The sequence below is a fragment of the Molothrus aeneus genome, chromosome 9, assembly GCF_037042795.1.
Source record: "Molothrus aeneus isolate 106 chromosome 9, BPBGC_Maene_1.0, whole genome shotgun sequence".
NCBI lineage: Eukaryota > Metazoa > Chordata > Aves > Passeriformes > Icteridae > Molothrus > Molothrus aeneus.
Genome location: NC_089654.1, coordinates 2,733,148 through 2,752,286, shown reverse-complemented (window position 1 = coordinate 2,752,286; position 19,139 = coordinate 2,733,148). Strand labels below are relative to the sequence as shown.

General features: G+C 46.7%; 1 protein-coding gene across 1 annotated transcript in view; it reads left to right on the top strand.

Annotated features, from left to right (window-relative positions):
• PATJ (PATJ crumbs cell polarity complex component) overlaps positions 1-16,262 on the top strand; it is a 138,050-nt gene extending 121,788 nt beyond the window's left edge. Inside the window, exons 38-44 of the mRNA XM_066555697.1 lie at positions 2,884-3,001; positions 4,596-4,636; positions 4,896-5,018; positions 6,192-6,296; positions 9,643-9,746; positions 11,314-11,437; positions 13,681-16,262. Coding sequence (XP_066411794.1) covers positions 2,884-3,001; positions 4,596-4,636; positions 4,896-5,018; positions 6,192-6,296; positions 9,643-9,746; positions 11,314-11,437; positions 13,681-13,827 — 762 coding nt within the window. The 3' untranslated portion in view covers positions 13,828-16,262. The remainder of the gene's footprint in view (positions 1-2,883; positions 3,002-4,595; positions 4,637-4,895; positions 5,019-6,191; positions 6,297-9,642; positions 9,747-11,313; positions 11,438-13,680) is intronic.
• The last annotated feature ends 2,877 nt before the right edge of the window (positions 16,263-19,139 follow it).

The window sequence follows — 19,139 nt, the reverse complement described above, 5'->3', positions numbered from 1 at the left end:
AAATTTTTGGTTTGAAGACTTGCAAAAACTGCCTGAATGTATTTTCTGCAGCTGTTTTGTCTATCAAAACGAGCTAATGAAACCAAACTGTATCTCTGCCTGTCTTCCAGCAGAACCACAGGAGAGCTGCTTTCCTCTCCAAGAAAACACAGAGCAATTTCCTGCTTCACTTGCTTTTTACCTGAAGCGAGGACAACAATTCATTTTTCAATCAGAGCAGGGCCTTTCCCCTCTCCCTGTGCCCCCCAGTCTGCTCAGACACCAATTCTTGGTGTTAAACCTGGGGCATTGCAGGGGGGAGAAACAAGGCACAGTGACTTGGAAAACTTCTTCTTAATGGGTTCTCCTTCTGAAAATCAACTGCTTTGCCATTCTGTTTAAGGTGCCAGTGTCTGAAAGAGGGGATCACAGCAGGGTGAGGTTGTGGGGGGCTTTGGCCCCTTTCTGCCATGGGGAAGCTGCACATGGGGGGATCCAGCACTGCTAAAAGAAGGGTTTGTATTTGGAAGCAGGGAGGAGGAGCCCATAGGAGGCTTAGGGGAGATGTGAGTTAAAGCAGGAATGTTTTTAAGGAGGTCTGTAAGGGCTCTGTCCATGAGCAGCCCCAAAAAGGTGCCAAAATTATCACAGCACGGTGGGATTTCTTCACTTCCTGAGGGCCAGCAGTGGCCCTGGCTGGCTGGAGGTGCTGAGGAACCAGGAGGGGCTGAAGCCATGTGGGAACAGCTGGGCTAAGCCCAGCTTTAAAAATACTGACTTTGGAGAAACATCTGCAGTGCATGCAGCAGGCAGGGAGAGGTGAAGTAACAGAGGGAAATTGCACTGATTGCATTAAGTCAGCAGTCAGATTTTGTTTTGGCCATTGTATCAACATGAAGCCTTAGCAAGAGCAAGGTAATCAAAAAGTGGCAGCTAAAAATTACCTACCTGGTTTTACCATGTAAAGCTCAAGCTGAAAGGGAAACAAAATGCCATAATATCTAATGTGAGTTTAGGTAAAAATTCAGATCCAATGACATCACCTCCCTTTTTTTGTAGCATAAGAAGCTTTTGCAGGAGCCTGGTAAATCCTGCCTTTCTTTTAGCACAAGAAATCCTAATCTCCTTGATGCAGAGTTGTTTGAGAAGCCTTCATCTCCCTGCTCTGAAGTGACTTGGTGATTTTGAAAACTGAATAAATGTTTCTCACCAAAACCCTTCCAAGAGTTATAAAAATCTTGGCAGATGATGCAGCAAACCAGCTTGAGTGATTTGCCCAACTGCAAGCTCTGCTTTAGAAGGTGCTGGCCAAGAGCATCCAGACCTTTTGTCCTCACTTGGCTTTTTTCTGGGCCCACTGCATCCCTTGAGCAGTGGAAATTGAAACAGGGGTTTCTTTCACATGCATTGCAAATGTTGTTAACTGGACCATGAGTTGGCACCCAGGGGTGGAAGCTGTGCTGTGCCTGGTGTTTGTCACTGACAGCTGCACACTGGCCAGTGGGATAAATGTGTCAGGGCTTTTGAGTCACCAGCTGATGGGTTTTTGGGGAGAAATCTCTGCTGTCATGGACAAGGATGGAGCAGATCTTTGTTTTGGACAAGGCAGCTCAGTTGGAAAAGTCTGGCCCTCAGTGGAACCTGTTCAGATGCACTTCCTAAATTGATGGTTGAGTGTACTTGAAGGGCAGAGCCTGAATATGATGCCTCAGGCTTTAAATTTTATGTTATTCAGATTCTGTGCTGCTTTAGTGTGTGGGTCTGGGCTCACATCAGGGGATGCTGAGCTCTGTGCACAGAGCAGGGAGACAAAACAATTCCTGCTCCAGCTGGGCACCAAGGACAAATGATCCAAATCTCAGCCCCAGAGCACAAACCCCGTGGGCTGGAGAGAGAAAAACAAGCAGGGTGGGACTGCAGGGGCTAAAGCTGGAATGGGACAATGAACTGCAAGGTGCAAATGGAGCAGAACTGATCCCAGGGACAGAGCCCGTGCCCGGCCGTGCATTTTGGGGCCATTTTGGTTCATCTTGGGTGCAGCCCTGGCTGGGCTCTGGTGCTGCCCAAGGTGCATCCATGGAGGAGATGCTTTGAATAAATCCCTGCTTTATTCTGGAGCTCTGCCCAGCCTCTGCTCCAGGGCAGCCTGCACAAGGCATCAAAGATAAAAGCCAGAAAAGGGGAGAGGGAAAAGGAGGGAAATGGAAAGGGCAGCAGGAGTGAGCTTCTCCCTTTGGAGGCTCTCCTGTGTCATCTCCCATGTTCTTCTGGAAATGAGAGGAGGTTCTTGGGCAGATAGAAGGAGCAGGGGCAATTGCAGTGTTTTCAGCTAAAACAGCAAAGATTCCTGTCAGGTGACAGGATGGGTGTCCCTGTTATCCCCCCTCACTTGAGAGAGCAGCTGTTTGTCCTCCTGGATGCTCGTGCATGCAGGAGCACCACAGGGAAGGTGCCCATCATTTCCCCTTCTCCTGAGGCTTGGAGATACCCAGGGAGCAGCTGAGAGAGGGGAGCACTGTCTAAAGCTGACCTGAGCAACACATAAATGTGGAATAAGGGTCTACAGTACTGTGAGCCAGCACCACAGGATCACTGAGGTTGGAAAACCCCTCTGAGACCATCAAATCCAACCATTCCCCAGCGCTGCCAAGCCCAGCACTAATCCCTGTCCTGAGTGCCATGTCCACATACCTGTTAAATCCCTGCAGGGGTGGTGACTTCACCTCCACGGGGAGATCTTGGTCAGTTCCCCCTCCCAGAGGGGTTTGCACTCGCGTGGCCAATGTGGCATTTCCAGCATGGCTGGCACAGAGCACAGCTGCTCCCATCTGTCGCAAGGTCTGGTTTAAAGCTCAAAGTTTTGGGTTTGACTCATGGGTTTCTGTTCTTTGTTTTCACCCTCAGGCGAGCCAGCAGAGTGTCCACAGCCACTTCCACCCCGCGCTCGCCCCCGTCCTCTCCACCCTGCAGAACTTTGTCAGCACGAAGAGATCCTCAGCAGACACATCCCAGAGAAGCTCAGGTACAAGCTGGGCAGCTGTCAGAACAGCTGATGGGATTTGCTTTGTACCCTGCTGCTTTGAAAGCCAAACTGAGCACTCAAGACTGCCTTTCCTGCCCAGCCTCCCCAAAGACGCCCCACGGATGTTTTTAGACCCAAACTCTTCCCAGAAGATGACATTATTTTTATGTCTGCTGGAGGAGGAATGGCCCCTCTGTTTTAAGTGCAGAATTCCTGTGCCCTGCCATTCCCCTTGTCAGAGCCTTAGCACAGGCATGGTTCTCACATTAGGAATGGTTTTCTCAGGGAATAAAGCTGCCACCACTTCATTTATATCTTTGCTGCTCTTGAGTGCCTAAAGGGGTGTTTTGTAATGAGAGAGTCACAATGCCCAGTTTGCAGTTTGCAGGTTTAGAGAGCGTTAAAAATCCATGACCTGCAGCAGCCTGGGGAGAGTGGCTCCAGGATTTGGGAATCTTTGCTCACATCTGACCTTGTGCAGGAGGAGAAGACATTTCTTCTGCTGCTCTGCAGGCCCTGCAGGAGCCTGGTGGCTTTTGGGCCTCCTTCCTGGTGCTGTCTGGGCAGGCCCTGCAGCACTGGGCATTTCCTGAGCCTGCTTTGGGGTCCCAGGGCTGGGCTTCCCAGTGCCACAGAGCTCAGCTGTCCTGCTCCCCCTGCCCAGGCACACCTGCATGGACGTGGGGAGTGCTGGCTTGGGGGGTAAGAATCATGGAATTTTGGAAGAGATTTACTCTGCCAGCCTTCTAGTTTCATTAAAGCTGATAGAGTTAGGGGTGGATGTAGCACAGCTCAGGACCTGACTACACCATCAGCTTGCTGGGCTGAAAAAGTTGCAGTTTGAATTGAGCTCTGAAGTCTCTCTGTGCCTTTTTCCTTTTTCTTTTACTTTCCATTCTCCTCTCCTCTCTTCTCTTCCCCTTTCCCACCTTCCTCCTTCTCTTTTCTCTGTTCCTTCTTTCCTCTTCCCCTTTTCCTTTCCCTCTCACCTTTATTACCTTCCCCTTTTCCCTCCCCTAATCCTTATTCCCTTCCCCTTTTCCTTTCCCTTTTCTTTCCCTTTTCCCTCCCCTTTTCTTTCCCCTTTTCCTTCCCCTTTCCTTTTCCCTTTCCCTCTCCTTTCCCAGTATTTTGAGTACTTTTCCACACCCTTTTACTGGGTACACACCATCCTGACTTCCTGCCTGTCCATTATTTTCCAGCACAGCACAAAGGGGAAGAGGAGATCCCTGGAACCGCTCCATTCCCAGAGCCCTTTGTGCAAGGACGCTGTGATTTAGGAATAATAATCCAATCTTTAATTGAGTGAGGGCACAATAGGGCTGTTCTCCAGGCTGGCAGAGTGCTGCAGTGCCACAGATTGTGCCTGGGCTACAATGGGAGTCACGGTGACAACCGGGAGGGATTACACCACATTCATCCTTCCTCCTCCTCCTCCTCCTCCTCCTCACTGCCTGCCTTGGCACAGGAAGGCTCCATTCCTGCCTGGTGATAACTCTTCCTAGGCAGCAAGGGACCGTTGTCACCTGACAGTGTTATCTCTTAATTATATTATCTCTTAATTACAGAAGCTAATTGTTTGTTTCTTTATTAGGAGGCGCCGATATGGGCCCGAGGACTGTGGAGATAACAAGGGTCAGTGAGTTGTTTTCTACCCATTCACAAAGCCAGCTCCTTCCACTGAAATTGTTCATTTCTTCAGCATTTCTCTCGAGTCAGGCTGCATGATTTGTGTTTGCACTCAGGGGTTGGATGTGTGCCTGTGGTTTGGGTTAGGAGATGTGTGTGTCAAACCCATTTTCTCCTGTTCCACCAATCAGAGCAGTCAGTCACTGCCATGCCCTGCACTCTGCCAGCTGCCCCTGCTGCAGATGGTTGTTTTGCTGTGTTCCAGGGCCCATATGATGCCCTGGGTGTCAGCATAGCAGGAGGGAAGGGCAGTCCCCTGGGAGACATCCCCATCTTCATCGCCATGATCCAGGCCAGCGGAGTGGCTGCTCGCACACAGAGGCTCAGAGTGAGTACAGGGGCCCTGCTATTTCCTAATATTAGGAAATATTAGGCCCCTAATATTTCCTGTTTCATCTCCCACCTGTCCCTTGAAGCCTCAAGCACTTCTGCATCTGCTGTCATTGATAATCTCTCATAGACTGCTCTGCCTCTATTTATATAAAAGCAAAACAACAACAAAAAAAAAGAAGGAAAAAAAAAAAGCCCCCCCCCAAAAAACTCCAAAAAAAAACCACCCAAAAACCCCCAAAACAAACAAACAAACAAAACACACAAAAACCACCCCAAAAAGCAAACCTGCCCTTCTCTTCCCCTCTTGGCAATTGCTGCCCATATTGGGAAAGTGATGTAAAGAGAAAGAGCTCAAATGCATTTGTAGTGGTCGTGGGATGTCTGTGTTCATCCAGACCCAGGCAGGGCAGCAAGAGGCCCTCTGGAAACCACAGGTATTTTGGGAACTCCAGGGTGGGCATCATTCAGAGCTCCAGCCAGGTAGAAACCAGATCAGAGATGAGTTGTTTATCTTAAGGCCCCAATAAATAAACAGCAAAACAGGGCACTTGTGTCAGACCCACAGCACGTGTGGGTTTCCAGCCATGGCCGTGGTGAACACTTCCAGCTTTGGAGAGAGTCTCAAGGAATCAGGAGGATTGAAAAGAATTTGTTATGCAGATCCACGTGCTTTGGCCCATGAGATTCATTAGGACATGCTGCTACACTCCTGCCTTGTCTCTGATGGAATTAAACAATGGCAGGGTCGACATCATTTTTGTGTGTAGGAAGAAGAAATCATCCAGGTTAATTGGATTAATATCACAAGTTCCTTCTCTCCCCTACAACATTCAGCACGTGCTTACAAGGTTTGGAAGAATATGAACTTGTCTGCACATTCAGACACAAATGAATCCTTTCTGGATGGGAGGACAGCAGAGAAAATCCCCCTCCCTCTCTGCTTGCAAATAGAAAGAGCAAAGTACAACCCATCTTTGTTTTCTCTGATCATATTGTTAGTGTTAAAAAAAGAATGGGAAATGATCACTGGCAGTGCAGAATCTTCACAAAAGGGATCCTGCAAAAGAGAAGCATGACTGTGCAGTGCCAAGTTCACGAGGAATTTTAAGCATTCTTAATTTTAATTTTCCCTAATGCTGGTAATTTTCCATTGCTGTTGTACTTTCAGGTTGGAGATCGGATTGTCAGCATTAATGGGCAACCTTTGGATGGGCTGTCTCATGCAGATGCAGTTAATCTACTAAAGAATGCTTATGGGAGCATTATCCTGCAGGTATGGTGATAAATTGAACATGCAGCTGCAGCAGGGTAGATAAATGGCATTCAGGAAAGGAAAAAAAAAAAACCTGGAGCATCCCTGGCATAAGGCATCACAGAATTGCAGGGTGCTTTGCTGGTGGGAATTACACAGAAGGAGAGCAAGAAATCATTTCCATTCAAAAATTCTTTATTGCCATTCACACAGGCTGTGAGCATGGCTCTATAAAAGCATAACAAAGGGAACAAAATAACTTGTTGCCACACGTGATAAATCAACAAGCTTCCAAGTTGTGGGGTTTGTTTTTTTTTTAATTGGAAGTTAACTAGGAACAAGAAAATGTGTGTGTGTGCTTGTGATGTAATGAGACACAGACCCACAGGGTGGTTTCCTTGTCCTTGAAAGAAATTCCAGCAGAATTTAGGAAAAATGATGGCATCATCACTGAGACAGAGCTGCCTGGAGCTGATTGTTCATCAGGTAAAGGATAAAAACAGTGAGGAGAGAAAACAGAGCTGTCAGTGCTGTGTTTCTCTGGTAGCTAAAAGGGACATCTTCTGCCACATTGCTTCTGATTGCTGCCTGCCACTGTGTTGATCCATAGTTTATTTTTATGTTTACACAAGGAAATGGGGAAAATACTTGCCAGTTAGAATTCAAAATTCTCCTCGTTTGCAGAATTACTGCAACAATTGGAAAACGAGCTGAAGGCACCACTAAAATCTGCTCTTAACTCCCTTTATCATCACAGCATTTTGGATTGGAATTCATCCTGAGGGATTTTTGCAAGCTTCCTGCTTGTATTATGACACAAATGTGACTATAAAAAACAGGGGTGAGGGGGGGAAGAAAAAAGAGGCAATGAAATGATAATAAACTTAGTTTGAGACTTGCTCATTCTTTGTTTTGTCTGTCCATGAACTGCTGACCCAGTAAGTGATGAGCCAGTTCCAGAGCAGATGGTGTTTTGTGTAGTTCCATTGAAGTCAGAGGAAACACACAGATTCACACCAGCTGAGGATTCTCTGTTAAATTATAGTTATCATATTGTTGCTAACGTTGAGCAATTTCACTTTTCATGTCAACAGTGTTCCCTGAATAGAAAATGAAAGCTTGCTGCAGAACCCGAAATTGCTCATCTTGAAAGCTGTAATACAGCTCAATATTGCACCTCATGATGGATTTAAAAATATTCCTGATGGGGCACTCTGGCACTGGGTGGCTCACACAAACAAAGAGCTGCTTCTAGAAAAGCCACTGGGTCAAAGAGCCGCTTCTGGAAGTGCCTTTGGGTCTGTCAGTTTGGCTGTTTTTCTTCTTCTGAGCATTCTGCCTCATTAAAATGAGCTGGATGCTGTTCTCAGATGATAGAGGTTTATTGGGATAGAATAGAGGCTGTTTGCCTCTATCTAAAATCTGCTCTAGGAAGGTGGGGTGTTGTATTTTAACACCTGGAGTGGTGTCGAGGCCTGGCGGTGGTTCCCTTCCCCAGCAAGCACAGCAACCTCTCCACCACCAAACTGCTCTTTTTTCAACCAAAACCTTCCAAAAGGAGCAGCCCTATCACTGTGCTCATCATGAGTGGGGTGCCATTAAGAAATTCTGTTTATTATCAGGGTGGAGCACTGCTCTGAGGGGTCAGATAATTGTGTTCAGTGGGGTGGAAAGGCTCATTGTGGGAACGTCCTGGAGAGGAAGGAGTTTGCAAATGCTGTTTGCAAATGGCAGATTAAGGTCTCAGGGGAACAATCATCCCTCTCAGCTGTTTTGATGCCTTGGTTTAATTTAATTTCTTTTCTGCAGGTGTAGTAATGAGATAAGGGGGAGCTTTTTTACAAGGTTGTTGAACTCTGATGTGTTCTTGCTGCCAGCTGAAGATTTTTGAATATAGATTTGGTTTTACCCTCGTTTTTTATCGAGCAACAACAACAACAAAACCCCTGACAAATCCTGGCTGGAATTCCTTACTCTGATGCCACAGGAAGGGAGCCTTGGTGGGGTCTGTGCTGGCTGAGCCAGGTGCTGTTCCCATCTGCTGGACCCCCTTCCTTTGGGGCATCCTGGAACCCCAGTCCTGGGATGCAGAATTTGCATGGAAACCTCTCCTGGCTCCATCGCCCTCTTGGCTCCAGAGGGTTGGGAAAGAGGGAAAAACTGCTATGGGAGAATTGTGAGCACTCATTTAAAACAGATTTATAGAACAAATTTCTTACTTTGAAAAGGGAAGTTTTCCTTAAAGCCAAGTTCACAGCAATGAGTGGAAGAAGTGCCTGCTCACTTTGATAAAATAGGGCCATAGCTGGAGGAAATATTGGAATTGTGCTTCCTGGCTGTTCTTCACTGTGTCTGAGCTGAACTCCTGTGCTGCAGTAAATGTCAGGCAGAGAAGAATATCCCTTCAGAGGGAGATGGAGTTTAGGGGATAACCAGAGTGTGGACTTGTTGGGAAATATATACCCTTTCAGCTGTAAATACTTCAAATCCAAACCACTTTGTGGTGGTTTCTTTGAAAATTTTCCAGAAAAAAAAAGAAAAAAGTCAATAAAAAATCAGCATCAGTGAATTAAAAATAAAGTTAATGCCAGGGCCCTCACTACTCTCGCAGAAGGAATTCCTTCCCAATGTCCCATCCATCCCTGCCCTCTGGCACTGGGAGCCATTCCCTGTGTCCTGTCCCTCCATCCCTTTTTCCCAGTCCCTCTCCAGCTCTCCTGGAGCCCCTTAGGCTCTGGAAGGGGCTCTCAGCTCTCCTTGGAACCTCCTCTTCTCCAGGTGAACCCCGCAGTGTTCCCAGCCTAGAGAAAAACCTTTCCATAGAAACCTTTCCATAGAAACCTTTCCATAGAAAGGTGCTCCAGCCCTCAGAGCAGCATTCAGGATGTTGTCAGAATAATAGAGGACCCAGAACTGGGAAGTTGAATTATCCAGTTTGTTTTCAGGCTGAAAATTCAGAGAAGTCAAAACCAAGGATTAATTTGTTCCCTTCTCATCAATCAAACCACTCTGAGGCATTTCAGGGTGTTGCCCAATGGTCCCTTGGATCTTGGTGTTCCCTTAAAGGTTGTGGTGGTTTCTTCCAAAGGTTGTGTTGGCTCTCTTTCCTTGGAAAAGAAGCCTTTTTCTCTGGATTACCCAGAAACACTCTTCCCCTTTGCTCAGAGCCTGAGTGATGACCTTGTGAGGGCAAGAGAAGCTTCAGAGCAAAATTTGCATTGAACCCCCAGAAAAGTGGCTGCTCTTACCTGAAAGTGTGGAACCAGTGGAGATTTAAGAGAGTAGAACTTGGTTTTAAAGCTTGTTTGGGGAAAAAAGCCAGCAGCTGATTTTCCAACCTGTGTTTCCTTGCATCCCTGTTGCCCAGGTGGTGGCTGACACCAACATCAGTGCCATTGCCAGCCAGCTGGAGAGCATGTCCACGGGCTGCAGCCTCAGCCTGCCCTCTGAGCATCCCTCCGAGGATCCTGAGTGAGTTCCTGCTCTCCTGCAGAGCTGGGGGGGATTCCTGGGCTGGGGAAAGGCTGCAAGGAGGTCTCTCCCACTGCTTCTCTCTAATTTTCCATCACCTTTAAAATGAAAGCTCTGTGACCTTCCCCAGGCTGATGGTGGGCTCCTGTCTGTCTTCGCCTGCTGACAGAAATTGCTTGAGTAAATAAGCACAAAATGTGTTTCCAAGCACTATTTCTGGGTGTTTCTCAAGACAAAAGTATCCCTTTTCTTCCTTAATGTTGTGCTGACGTGGTGTTTTTGCCGTTGCCTGGAAGGAGATCTGATCATAGCAATTTGAAATAATTGGGTATTGGCAGATTGATGCCAGAGGTGTTAAAGACACCTTACAAAATATGTCCCAGGACTTTGTCTTTTCAATTTTTATAGCTTTATGAGTCAAAAAGTGCAGTTAAAATAATTCCTGCTTGCAGCACTTGTGTGTGGTGATGGAAGTTGGAGGTCCAGCCCTGCCATGCATCGTTCTCCATCGTGTGCTTTTCTCACTGTAGCATCCCAGTTACCATTTTGAAATTCACTTATTCTCCATTTCAACTCATCATTTTCATTATGCTCTCCATTTTCATTCTGTGGTTCACTCTATTTATTTTGCTGCCCTACCTCAGGAGGGTTGAGTGTAAAAGTTGAGCTCTTTGTGCTGCATTCTGTGGTCTTACAGTGTGAGATACTGGTTTTATTGCTGCTCCCAAAGGAGAACTGCTTGCTTTGCAAAAGGATTCGAATTCTTTCTTCATATCAAAGCAGCAGGGAAATTTGGAGGTGAAAATATGAAGCAGAATTAGGGATTTATATCCTAAAAAATGCATAGATATTACTCAGCTTGGGCTGCACCTTTAGAGAGGTGGAAGATGCCAAATGGATTCAATGGAATAATGGAATTGTTTAGGTTGGAAAAGCCCTCTCAGATCATCAAGTCCCACTGCCAAGGCCAGCACTGCCCCATGTCCCCAAGTGCCACATCCACAGAGGGCTGGGGACTCCACCACTGCACTGGGCAGCTGTGCCACCACCTTCTGTCCACAGCAGCTCTTTCTGCACACCCAATTATTTTAAAAATAAATAAAATTTATTTAAATAATTAAATAAAATAAATAAAATAAAATTTAATTTTTAATAAATTCCTTTAAAATACATTTTAAATAATTATTTTTAAATAATTATAAATTACACATCATTTCAAATATGAGATAGGTAAATTCATATGAGTGGTCTAAATTCCACCAAAAAAAGTCTTCCTTTGCTCAGTGTAGGCAGAGAAATCCCCTGAAGAGTTCAGGCTCCAGCTAATGAGCTCTGGAGTTATGAGCACAGGCATGTGGGTATAATACAGTACTTACAAATATTTTTTTCTAAGTGAGGAGCTGGAGCACACGGAGCAGCCTTTGAACTCTGGGCTTTGCAGGAATGTTCCAGTGCAAGGGTCATGGATTGTGACTGTGTGAAAAAAAACCTCATGGGAGATAAATGTCTGTGTAAGTGTTCCTGAGACAGACACTGCTTATCTGAGTGATATTTATTGTGTTTTCAGAGCACCTCAGCCTAAGATTATTACTTTGGAGAAAGGCTCTGATGGACTGGGATTTAGTATTGTAGGGGGGTATGGAAGTCCCCATGGAGACCTGCCCATTTATGTCAAGACTATTTTTGCCAAGGTATCTTTTATTTTTTTGCTTTCTCGCCTTTTTTCCTGTATTATCTTTAAAAATAAACCTAAGATTGGGCTTGGTTAATATATTATGTAGCAAAAAAACAAAATGTACTGTCTGAGTAGGCTGCTGTGAGTGGACCCAGAACTCATAGCTGGCTTCTCAGTTTATATTTCATATTTCTGATGGCTGAAACAAGACACTTTGTCTCAGCAAAATTGCTCTGTGTACTTGGGAAACTTGGCTTTGTACATTAAAATATTTATAAGGCAGTTTTCTATCTGTAAATCTCCCAAGAGATTTCCAGGAGGTATTGAAGGCATCTTTTTTCCCCACTGTGCAGGAGTGAGGAAATTGCAGAGATGCTGTGTCCTGATGAAAAAACAGGAATTAGCCCATCTCTGATCCCAGCCCTGAGTATCTGGGGGGATTGGGGTCCCTGCCAGGTACAGAGAGCTCCAGCCTCTGAGGCTGGGGAAGAATCATAATGCAGCATTTTGCAGGAGGGAGATATGCCCCTGTTCCCACCCATCCCCTGCTAAAAGCAAGCCAGCAAGACTTGTCAGGCATGGCCACACGAGGGAAGTTGTGGAAATGGAAGGGGAGGGAAGAAAAGCAGTGGGAATTAGGGATTCTTGCCATAAAATAACAGTGAAGTCTGTCACATGCAGCTGCTTGCTCTGTGCCTACCTGGTGTCACTTGTGCCAGGGTAGGTGATGGTAAAGTAGGAGCCATCTCCTGCTCCTGCTGTTCTGGGGCTCAAACCACAAACATCTGGTATTTTTACAATTTGAGTTTATTTAAATATTGTGCCTTTTAAGTGATGCTTAGGGCTGCAAGTCTCTAGATGTGAGCATGACTGAGAAATCCTAAAATGAACCTGAAGTTCCTGCAGGTGGGGCAGAAAGAGACACTGTGAGCCAGCCTCTGGGCAGGCACGGCTTGGGATTTAGGCAAAAGAACTTCCCTGAGACATCTGGAGGAGAAGGAGCCATTTCTAAAGCTCTGTGGAAGCTTTCAGGACTGCCACAGAACTTTTTAGGTTGGAAAAACCCTCTGAGATCACCGAGTCCAGCCATGCCCCCAGCCAATGTCAATGCCAACCAATGTCAACCATTGCCAGCCAGTGTCCCCAAGTGCCACATCCACATGGCTTTTAAATCCCTCCAGGGATGGGGGCTCCCCTGGGCAGTCTGCTCCAATGCTTGGCACCTTTTGGTGACCAAAATTATCCTGATGTTCAACCTGAACAGCCCGAGGCCATTTCTTCATCTCTGCTGGGGCTGGGGGCAGCGCCCAGCTTGGTTCCTTTTCCTCCCCACTTTTTTAGCTCTTTCTCAGCCATGAGGCATGGAGTACATTTAAATGCTGATTTAACAAGCCTCTCCATGGACCATAAAATCCAGAACCAGTCTCTCCCCAAGCCTTTTTCCAGGGAAGAGCCAACTCTGTCTCCTGGGCACATACCCTGGCAGGGTGGGCAGTGATGGGCAGCAGCGCTCGGGGGGAGCTCCATCCCCCATTTCTCCTGGCCCTGAGGGATCCCCAGAGCTCCATCCCCCATTTCTCCTGGCCCTGAGGGGTTCCCAGAGCTCCATCCCCCATTTCTCCTGGCCCTGAGGGATCCCCAGAGCTCCATCCCCCATTTCTCCTGGCCCTGAGGCATTCCCAGAGCTCCATCCCCCATTTCTCCTGGCCCTGAGGGATCCCCAGAGCTCCATCCCCCATTTCTCCTGGCCATGAGGGATCCCCAGAGCTCCATCCCCCATTTCTCCTGGCCATGAGGGGTCCCCAGAGCTCCATCCCCCATTTCTCCTGGCCCTGAGGGGTTCCCAGAGCTCCATCCCCCATTTCTCCTGGCCCTGAGGGGTTCCCAGAGCTCCATCCCCCATTTCTCCTGGCCCTGAGGGGTTCCCAGAGCTCCATCCCCCATTTCTCCTGGCCATGAGGGGTTCCCAGAGCTCCATCCCCCATTTCTCCTGGCCATGAGGGGTTCCCAGAGCTCCATCCCCCATTTCTCCTGGCCATGAGGGATCCCCAGAGCTCCATCCCCCATTTCTCCTGGTCCTGAGGGATCCCCAGAGCTCCATCCCCCATTTCTCCTGGCCATGAGGGATCCCCAGAGCTCCATCCCCCATTTCTCCTGGTCCTGAGGGATCCCCAGAGCTGTATCCCCCATTTCTCCAGGCAGCATTCCAGGCTGCAGGAGCCCAGGGGTGCCACCCTGATCCCCGTGTTGCCGTTGCAGGGCGCGGCGGCCGACGACGGACGGCTGAAGCGCGGGGACCAGATCGTGGCCGTCAACGGGGAGGCCCTGGAAGGCGTCACCCACGACCAGGCCGTGGCCATCCTGAAGCGCCAGAAGGGGACAGTGACCCTGACAGTGCTGTCCTGAGACACACTGAGCTCTCCAGGCCATCAGTAGAGCTGTCAAACACTGCCCAGCCCCTGCAGAGCCTGGATCCGCGTTCCAGGCGCGTCTCCAGCTTCATTCAGCCTCCCACGACTTTCCAGCCTTTCTCCCCGCCCTCCTCGACTTCTGGTGGCTTCAGAGGTTTCCCTGGACAAGTTTTAATTAAGGAACTTCAAAGGACAGGACTCGTTGTGCTTTGTCCCCGCTGCTCTGAACCCCGGTTGCGACTGCTGAACCTGGAATCAATTCGCACACAAAGGAGAATTTCAGATCATCAACTGATCTCATCTGAGGGGCAGAAATAAATGCTGAGTGACTTGTCATCTCACTCGTGATTTACTTATGCTAATTGTTCTTTCAAGTATGCCAGAAAACATTAGCAATGTAATTAAATTACCACTGTTCCAAATGATGAAATATCAAATTCTCCTCTGGGAAATTATTTGTGCTCGGCACAGTAAGTCTGATAGTCAAATGTGAACTTCTCATGTTTATCTCTTTGGGTAGGTCTGTGGAAGTTAGTCAGAGGTAATTACTGTGATGTGTCAATTTGCAGCCTTTAGCATGAAAAATAAACAAGGGGAGAGGGAAATTTATTTTTTTAGGCTTTTAAAATGTTTGAGCCTTTTCAGATATTTAGGCAGCATGAACAACAGCGTAGCTCATTCTATTCTAATTCTATTTTTTAAGAAGAAATGTGCTGATATATGCCAGGCATGTCGCATACAAAGGCAGTTGTTGTCGTGCCAAGCTGCAGCATAATAATTGTTCATCCTGAAACTTTAATGAAGACAAAAAGTTTGCTTTCTTTGGGAATGTGATCCTGTAATTCTAGGAGTGATGGTGAGCAGTCCCTCCAGCTCAGTGGAGTTCATCCTAACCACCGAACTGATGCACATTTCCAAGAGTCTCCCCAGGATCGGGTAGTGCAGGAGGAGGCTTTCATGGATCCCAGAGAATGCTCCTCTCTTTGGGCTGCCAGAGCCAATTTTGGGTAACACCAGGCACTACCAGGCAGGGCTGGGATGATCTCCCACAGCCAGGTGCAGCAGTTTGGGATGAGGCTCCTCAACCCCCTCCAGCTCAGCTGAATCCCCCGACAGTTTTTTGGGGTCTGAAGCCTTCCCATGGCTGGTCCCACTCTGGAGGTGGGGTGCAGGAACATTCAGCCACAAGTTCCCAACCTCATTGCATGTCCCAGCCATCAAGCAGTGATGATGTGAGTGTGGCCTTGGTGATTTAGCAGATGAATTTGGCAGGCAGGTTCCTGGCAGGGCAAGGCATTGGGGGTTCATCTTCTATCCAGGGGAGCAAGAGGGGTTTGGAGGAAGCAGCCCAGTCTGATTTGGAACTATTTGGCATAATTTATAATGGTGATGTACTGGGAGAAATGAAAGGGGAAGTGGGGTCAGAATTGGCTGCTCATTTTGTGTGAAAAATTCCAGGAACTGAATGGAAAGAAGGTTGAAAATCTGCAGTATAATAGCTGAGCAGTGCAGGGAGGTGTTAAAGGTACAGCTGTTCTGTGTAATTGAGTGGAATTTTCCCCATTTTACATTCAGGAACCAGTCCTGAAGCAAGGTGAACTACATTGAGACAGGAATGCTGTGATAAGTTCTCATGGAAAAGGGTTTTCCTTATTTCCTTGGAAAGTTTTCCATAACTCTAGGTAATCACAAAGTGCATTTAGCCTGCTGGAACCATTGGTGGGTATTCCCTTAATAGTGCCTGGAAGAGACTTCTCATTTTCAGTGGATTCCCAGTGTCCTGTTTGATTTGCCAAGTGAGGTGTGAGTGGAATCCTGATTGCAGAGCACAGGGATGTCTCCAGGTGTAGAAAACTGGAGAATTCTGAACAGACTGCTCTGGTTGCACAGGAGTTCAGGGTGAGGTGTGAGGAGGTGCCCTCAGCAGCAGTGTGTGGGATTTATCAACCAAAGGGAATGATTCTTCTGTCCTGTGTTTTTGTACCCACCCTGAGACGTTGCCACATTTAATCCATGAAGTTGTACATGGCTGTTTATCAGCCTGTGATGCACATGCAGTTCATAGACATAAACAATAGAATTTATGGGCTGATGAGACATTTTGCACTTCTCGTTGCTCAGAAGGAGAGAGAACATTTTCTGCTTCTTGTAATTTGCACTTTGTGTGTTCGAATATATTACTGCCAAAAAAAAAAAATTATATTGCAACTAATTGATAAACCAGTGACCATGCTCCACGTGCAGGGCCAAGGCAGAGAATTCAGTTTGCACCACGCTTGTCTGGGTGGGGGTGTTCTGGTTTGTTTGAAACTTCATTTCTGTGCAAGGGAAAAAGCAATTAAACCTCCTGATTGTATTGTTTACGTAGATCAGTAAAAGGAGACGTTTTATGACTTCAAGGGTTCTAAATAAAGCTCAGTTGCATAAGTAGTTGTGCATTTGTTTTATTCTGTATTTTAATTTAAGTCAATGTTAAAAGCTGTTGCATGTCCTGATATCCAGTTTAAACCTGCTCTGGCAAAACTTTTCCTCTGCTTCCTCTTGTCCTAAGAGTTCTCCTGCCTTGGTTTCAGGACTCAAGGGGCAGAGCCTTACTTTAGAAGGGCCAAGGGCTGTTCACAGTCCTTCCATCAGCTTCCTCACCTGAAGAGACCTGGAATTTCCTGCTCTGGGCAGTGACAGCACCAGGAGCCATCTCAGGGCTCTTGGCATTTCTTGGCCATCTGATGAGCAGGTTATGATGTGATGGTGGTGGCTGGGCTGGTGGGGCCAGCAGGAGAGGTGAGGGACTCCACCTTATTATCCTGCAATGACGAATCACTGTAATGCTCCTAAATTCCCTGTAATTAATCCCATGGCAATTACCACCCTGGGAGTGTGACATCCACAGGGCCTGTGGAGGTAAAGTGATTGTGCCAGGGTGGAGCAGTTAATGTCCCTCTGCCTGAAACACTGGAGAGAGTTAATTTGATGTCACACATGTATAAAACATCAGTTTTATATTTATATTTATATCATAATATAATATTTAATATATAGAAATATTTCTATAAAATATTTATATTTATATATAACATCAGTTGTGCTCAGCGTGGATGCATAATTCCATTAATTATCTTTCCCCACAGGGTCACATGTCTGGATATCTGGTTTGATGTCCTGGTTAAACACTGCCATGGTCATTGTCACTGGTCATGGTCACTGCCATGGGTTTGTTCCCCAAAATGCTCCTTCCTGTGATAGCTGCACCTTCTAGGATGGCAGCAAATCAGAGAGATCTGTGTTCTGCGGCATCCCAAATGGAAAAGGAACAAGGGTCACCCTGACCTTGTTTTTAGCCTTTTCCAGGTGGGCTCTGAGGGCTCTGCTGCCTTCCCAAGTCTGGTGGGGGTGAAGCAAAGTTTATTCCCAATTCCTGCACAAAAAGGGGAAAATGCAGTGGTAGCATAAACTCTTTATTCCCTCTTTATTTAGGATCACAGAATCCCAGAATGGTTTGGGTTGGGACTGATGTTAAAGCTCATCCCATTCCACCCCCTGCCCCAGACAGGGACTTCCACCACCCCAGGTTGCTCCAAGCCTGATCCAACCTAAGGGATTCCTGAGCAGTTTAAGAGCTCATGAGGAATGTTATGCTTTCCAGGGCAGATATTTCCATATAAAGGTTTACAGTCCCATTCTAGAAGAAGGATGAGATAATCAGGGTGAAGATTCCTGGCTCTGCAGGGTAAGCACAGGGGCAGGGCTGGCTGCTGGCACATCCCCATGGAGCCACTCCAGAGCCCAGGCAGGGAGAGCTGCCCAGCCCCAGCACGGCTCTGAGCGTTGTGCTCTGGATGCTTTTTCTGCTGAAATGGCACTAGATGGAGCAGTTGACAAAATATTGCATTTCTGCAGCCTTCTTGCAGGGCTGGAGGCCCAGCCAGAGGAGCTGCCCCCAGGGATGCTCTGAGCATCTTCTCAGCCCAGCCCAGGAAAGACAAACTGCCAGACTGAGCTGGCTGTTTCCTCGTGAACAGGGAGAGCTGCAAAGAGGACACACCTGGCTACAGTGACAGGAGCTTTCTAGGAAAGGGAATCGTGGCCTGTCCCACTCCTGCTGAGAGCTGCCCTCCATCCTGGCAAAAACAGGGCAAGTTGTCCCTTCCACACCGAGCTGTGGGGACAGGACAGGGGCCAGCTTGGCCCCACTGACCCCAGAGCAGCAGAGCAGTCAGCAAACTGCCCCTGCAGAAAGAAACCTGCCTTTGCTGCTGAGAGTATTACATTATTATATAATAGTTATAATTATTGTAACAGTTGTATAATATACAATTATTATTACTAAATTATTATTATTATTGTTATTATTGTATTATATAGTATGATCTGATAATATTTACAATAACATAATAGTATAATATATCATTATACTATTATAATAGTATAAATTATAAGTATATACTTATAATTATAAGTATATTTAAGTAATATATATACTTATATAAGTATATATAAGTATATAAGTATAATATATAATTATACTATTATAAATTATAATTATACTATTATTTATATATCTAATATATATTATAAGAGTTTATATATATCTAATATAAATATTAGATATATATAAACTATTATAATACATAACTATTAGTTATACATTATATATAAATTATATATGGTTATATATTATATATAAAACGATATATAATAACTATTATATATAAACTATTATAATGGTATATATAATAGTTTTGTTTCTCCTGAGAACATTAAATTCTGCTGAGAGCTGCTGCACTGGGCCTGTCCAAGCTGCTGGTGGGGCAGGTTCTGGCTGATAATCATCTCAAGAGGAGATGTTTCTCTTTGGATGGATCCTGGAATGGTTTGGGCTGGAAGGGACCTTAAAAGATCTTCCAGTTCCATCACTTTCCACTGTCCCAGGCTGCTCCAGCCTGGCCTGGGGCACTGCCAGGGATCCAGGGGCAGCCACAGCTGCTCTGGGCACCCTGTGCCAGGGCCTGCCCACCCTCACAGAGAATTTATCCCTGATCTCTGATCCATCCCTGCCCTCTGGCAGTGGCAGCCATTCCCTGTGTCCTGTCCCTTGTCCCCAGTCCCTCTCCAGCTCTCCTGGAGCCCCTTTTAGGCTCTGGAAGGAGCTCTGAGCTCTCTCTGAAGCCTTCACTTCTCCATGCCCAGCTCTCTCACCCTGTCAAGCCTGAGCACTGAGGTGCTGCAGCTGAGACCCTCAGAGTCCCCTCTCCTCTCCTTGCAGCAAAAGAAAGGGACACGCTGGAAATGCCCATAAGGAGAGTGGAA